Source organism: Bactrocera latifrons, unplaced genomic scaffold, assembly GCF_001853355.1.
Source record: "Bactrocera latifrons isolate USDA-ARS-PBARC rearing strain unplaced genomic scaffold, ASM185335v1 scaffold_95, whole genome shotgun sequence".
Lineage (NCBI taxonomy): Eukaryota > Metazoa > Arthropoda > Insecta > Diptera > Tephritidae > Bactrocera > Bactrocera latifrons.
In genome coordinates, this window is record NW_017537656.1 from 1 (window position 1) to 5351 (window position 5351).

General features: G+C 46.2%; 1 protein-coding gene across 1 annotated transcript; it reads left to right on the top strand.

The window, feature by feature from the left end:
* Window positions 1-116: 116 nt before the first annotated feature.
* On the top strand, window positions 117-4361 carry LOC108977731 (serine-rich adhesin for platelets). The gene is made up of 4 exons (XM_018947588.1): window positions 117-3475; window positions 3541-3669; window positions 3730-4135; window positions 4213-4361. Exons 1-4 carry the CDS (start codon window positions 263-265, stop codon window positions 4359-4361), a joined length of 3897 nt encoding a protein of 1298 aa, XP_018803133.1. The 5' UTR covers window positions 117-262.
* The last annotated feature ends 990 nt before the right edge of the window (window positions 4362-5351 follow it).

Consider the following 5351-nt stretch of genomic DNA (forward strand, 5'->3'; position numbering starts at 1 on the left):
AATAATAAAGGGTTACATTATTATTTTTAATTCTAAGCAGAAAATTTATTATTTTTATTTTATTAATCTTATTATATGTTTTTTATATAAACTTCTATTTCTAAGTATTCCCTAAAAACAATCTAACCGCTAACTTAAGCCTTAACCATTATTTGTTTCTCTTGTTTGTTCGTGACTAATCGTGTGTTTGTTGTTTTTCTGTTTCTCCCACCCATCCGCGCACACAGATCTTGACCAAACTCACTTGAGTAGCAAAAACAAAATGGAGAACGGCATACAGGTGGTGCCGCAAACACCGTTACTCGTCAGCGATTACCTAACACTCAGCGCACCACCCACATATTCCCGCCTGCCACCCGACGGCCATGAGTTTCCGCCCAATTTCAGCGAACCGCTCATAATGCCCCCGCCAAGCACAAACCTGTTGAAGGCTGCCAGCCTAATGCAATCCACCACCACCACAATGACAATGTCCAGCACAAAGGGCAGCGCCAACAATAACAACAACACAAACACCATTTACACAGAGAAACTATATACAGCAGCCAGCGCTAACGGTGGACAAACAATGGTCGCCAGCACACGCACAACACACACACACATCAGCAACAACGTTGCGAATGCTGCCCCAGGCGCTGGTGCAACAGTGGCAGCGGCGACGGCTACATTAACAACACAATCGGCGTCACCGAATGGCACATTGAAGATAAATAGCACAAAAGTGGAAATGCCCACGCTGGAGTTCACCGTCAGCAGCAGCGGCAGTAAAGTGGCCGCCAGCACAGACACAGGCAGCGCACCGCCACCGCTACCGAAATCGGGACCACCACCCACGGTGCCGCGCAAGGTGTATCGACAGGATTTGGTGGTGAATGTGGAGGACACGCGTCAGCCGACAGATAAGCGCAGCGATGTCCTCGCCGAAGCCACCACACCGTCGGGCGCCGGCAACGCTAAATTATTATTCGAGTCAAGACACAGCCGTTCCACGCAGAATCTTTCGTCGAGCGGTGGTAGCACGCCAACAGCCAACAAATTGGAGCCGCCCACATTTGAGCTAGGCGGCAGTGGAAACGACTATAAGCGTTCGTTGAGCGCGCCACGTCGACACGGCGATTGGCGTAAGGACGAGAAGTCGGAGAAGAGCGTACGCGACAAGATCGCTATGTTTTCCAATGATGCGGAAGGAAGTGGCGCTGACACGCCAGTAAAACCCTTGAGCTTTTCAGGCACAAAAAGCGCTACGAAGCCGCTCAACTTAAGCACGGAGAATTTGCTCGATACAGCGACTAGCGCGCGCTATGCCAACACATCCACTAATCTGACGAAAACGCGTGCGATGAGCGTAGAGAATCTGAATGATGTAGCGCGTCAGGTACAGTTAGCCAAACAATTGCCCACACAAACCTTTTCGGACTCAATGTATGCGCTAAATACATTGGCCACCGACTATACGCAGAGTTATGCGTCATTGCCGCGTCGCCATATGCAACATTTGGAGCGACGCATCAGCTTTTCGGGTCAGCCAACCTACATGCCGGACGAGGCATCACGCAAGGCTGCCATAACAAATATATTGGAACAACGGCGCCGTAGCATGTCCAAGCTGCGCGGTCTGGTTATACCAGAGCGCCCACATGTGCCGTTGGAGCCCATACTAGATCTGCCTGAGATCAAAAGTCGTGATAGTGAGAAGTTGAAATCCGGCAACACGTCGTCCACAGATTCCACGGATAGCGGTGTTGGTTCGAGCAGCGGTTACTTCTCGACAGTGCCACGTCCCGCCAAACGCACAGAGCTAATACAAAACTCACCGCTTCGTCCACTCACGGTGGCCACCACTAGCAATACCGCCAACATTGCCGCAAATAATGGTTATCGTAGCATTTTCGGCACACAAACCGCTTCGCCACGTCACGCCACAACAGTGCAATCGCCTTTAGCTATGTCACATCAGCCACGACGCTTCGAACCAGCGTTACAGGGCACACCGCCAGCCAAGCCACCGCGCACCTCGCTCAGCGTGCCACCACGTCAGCATGCCATGCATGAAGAAAGCGACTCCGATTCGGTTTTCTCTTCAAAGGTTTCCTCACCACCCATGTCGCCGTGCGTGCCACAGTTGCCAGAGAAGTTTGCGCTCACACGCACACTCTCCTCGGAGACTAACACTTCTATAGCCAGCTCAACTACTTCTACGCTCACATCCGGCTCGGGTTCGCAGGCGAGCTGTTCCTCAGTGGGTAGCACACCGACAGTTGATCTGTCGCGTCGTGTACTGAAGTCGGGCTCCAGTGATTCGGCAACGAATCGTAAGAATATACTTGCATCGGCGAAGTGTCGCAATGGACGCGGTGACGCCTCAGCGCTACTACGTAATCGTCCCTACGATGATGAGGACAGCACCGATGGTTATGATGAGGACGAAGTCCGGCGTGTGCACAAATCGAAACCGCGTTCCACATCGGGTGCTTCACTGGTGATAATGCCCAATAAGTTGGTGTCAGCGTCAGCACCCATCAACTATAAATTGGTTTCGAAAAATGACCAAAGTCTCGTCGATAAGGTCATCAACGTAGCCGCCTATGTTGAGGTCACTTCAGATACAGATGACAGTAGCCGCAAATCGGATAGTACCTCGCCATTGAAACTCAGTGCCATGTTAATCGATGAAGAACGCAAAGCCAGCTTCAAGGCCGATCCCAGTCAAAAGGCCAGCACACCGCCGAAAGTGGCATGCAAACCCAAACCGGCTGCTATACTGCCAGCAGTGACCGCGGTACCCGTACAACCTGTCACACCACGCAAAGCAACTGAAGTTGTGACGCCACCGAAAAAGTCACAGCCCGATGCTAGCAATGAGCTAACACAATGGATGCAAGTTGAGGTTGCTAAAAAGGCTACGCAACAGTTCGCCGGTAGGAATATAACCGAACGTAAGCCACTCAAGCCAGTGCTTGAGAAATATGAGTCCTCGGTGACAAGCACTAAAACTTACAACAGCAAAACAACCACAACAGCGAAGGTAACCACGGCCGAGATACGTGAAAAGTTCGAACGTACAGCGGCCGCAGAGCGTGCAGCCGCCGCAGCTGCAAATGCCACATCGAACGTCTCGCCAGCTGCCTCGACAAATAGTCTGCTTGCTACTAAAGTCTTGAGCGGCAAAGCTGGTGCTAACTACCACGAACGTTTCCCCTCGCTTGATTCCGTAGCCTCATCATCGTCTGGCGTGAGCTCGAGCACACAGAATGTGTCCACACAAGAGAATACCAACGAATTTGGCAGCTTTTCGTCGCTTGGCAGCAATCAGAGCTTGATTACTGCACAAGATATACAACAGATCATTGAGGAGGCGGAACCGCCACTCAAAACACCGGAAGCTTTCATAGTGGTGCTACAACGTGATACGCCCGAGAGTAGTATTGGCATCACGCTAGCCGGTGGCTCCGACTACGAAGCCAAGGAGATAACGGTAAGTACTCCAAACGCTTAATTTAAAATTGAAGGAAAAAACTATAACGAATCGTTACTTTACAGATACATAAAATTTTAAACAACACACCAGCCGCCAAGGATGGACGTCTGAAGAAGGGCGATCGCATATTGGCTGTCAATGGCATGAGCATGCGTGGCCTAACGCATCGCGAGTCCATCACTGTGCTGAAGGTAAGTGCCTGCCGTTTCCACACCATCATAAATATACTATTTTAACATCTAACTTAACAGACGCCACGTCCCGAAGTGGTGCTCGTCGTCACACGTTCCGAGTCGGTCATTGTCAAACCGCTCACCAAGAAACGCTCCTCACTCGGCTCGCTCACTTCGTTGAATGAGAAACCCACCGAAGTGGATTACGAGAAGAAGCGTAACTATCATAAGGCCTCGCGTTCGCTCGACTTGGATTTGGATATTGTCTCGGCAAGTGAAGATGCTGGCGCATCGAAGACACCCAGCACAGTATCGAGCGCAAGTCCTACGCCGACCACGACTGACACCACTGCCGCCACGTTGGCTAGCATACGCACGCGGCGCCAGCAATCGCGTGCCGATGCGAGTAAATTGAGCACCAGTGAGCTGCTGGAGCGTGCCGCCGAGACGCGTAACGCCATTGCTGCGGAAATTCGTGCGCAAGGTAAGTAGAATCATTTGTTTGTCTTTGTTGGCTGTAGCTTTTACAATTACAATATTCTATTATTTTTCCTCTCACAGAAGATGCCGCCACCGGCTCACGCTCCGTCGAAATCATTAAGGACAGCTGCGGACTGGGTTTCTCCATTGAGGGTGGCTTCGATTCGCCGTTAGGCAATAAACCATTAATTGTGAAGAAAGTCTTTATGGGTAAGTGCAAAAAATATTAAATATATATTATACACAGCTTTATACATACATACGAGTATGTAAATATAGAGAACAGTAAGAGTACTTTAAGGGTGGAGCCTGCTTTAAAAGCTTCAAAAAATCGAGTTTGTTTTTGCTTAAATCTCGTTAAAAACTATCATAAAATATGTCCTCAAAGTTATAGATTGGAATTCAGAAAGGAAATAGCGACCGAGCATCCAGCAGATATACAATTGAGCGATTGGGCAGAAAGCGAAAACTTTTTTTCATATTTAAGGCAAAGTTTATTATCTTTGTCATTAAATTATCTTCTATTTAAACAAAAAAAAAATAATAAAAAAAATCAGAAAAGTCAAGTTTGAACATATTTTTAAACAACATAAAGTAAAATTTTTTCGTTAAAAAATCACTTTTTTTAATTGTTAAAAATTTGTAGAATTTTAAACTTTTTTTGGAATTTTTTTTTTTTAATTTTTTTAGTTTAACTAGAAGATAAGTTACTAAAAAATATGAATCTCTTTGAACGTTTTGTTTCCGATAGCAATTGCGATTTGTGTCCTGCCCGCCGTCCGACAAGAGATGCATCGAGCCATTGCTTCCCAAAGGGAAAATATCAAAGATTGCGTATCCAAAAAATTTTCGGACCATATTTAAATACATAACTATAACCCCTAGAAATCGCGCTCTGTGCTAAAGTTGTTTTGTGCGCTCATACTACAATAAATGCAAATTCTAGGCCTATTTTTCGTAGCATGCTTTTAGGCGAATTATTATATGTTTTATTCATTACAGGTTTATTTTCACATTTTTTCCATTTTTTCTTTATTTGCTTATCATTAATTATTTTTATAATATTTTTTTTTTTAATTTTTTTTTAGGTTCATGTAGTAGTATTATATTTTTTTGTTTTTCTTATTTAAATTTTTGGGTTTAAGTTTTATTTTTTTATTGCATTGCTTACAATTTGTGTATAATTTATGTAATGTTCTTAATGTATCTCATATATTCAA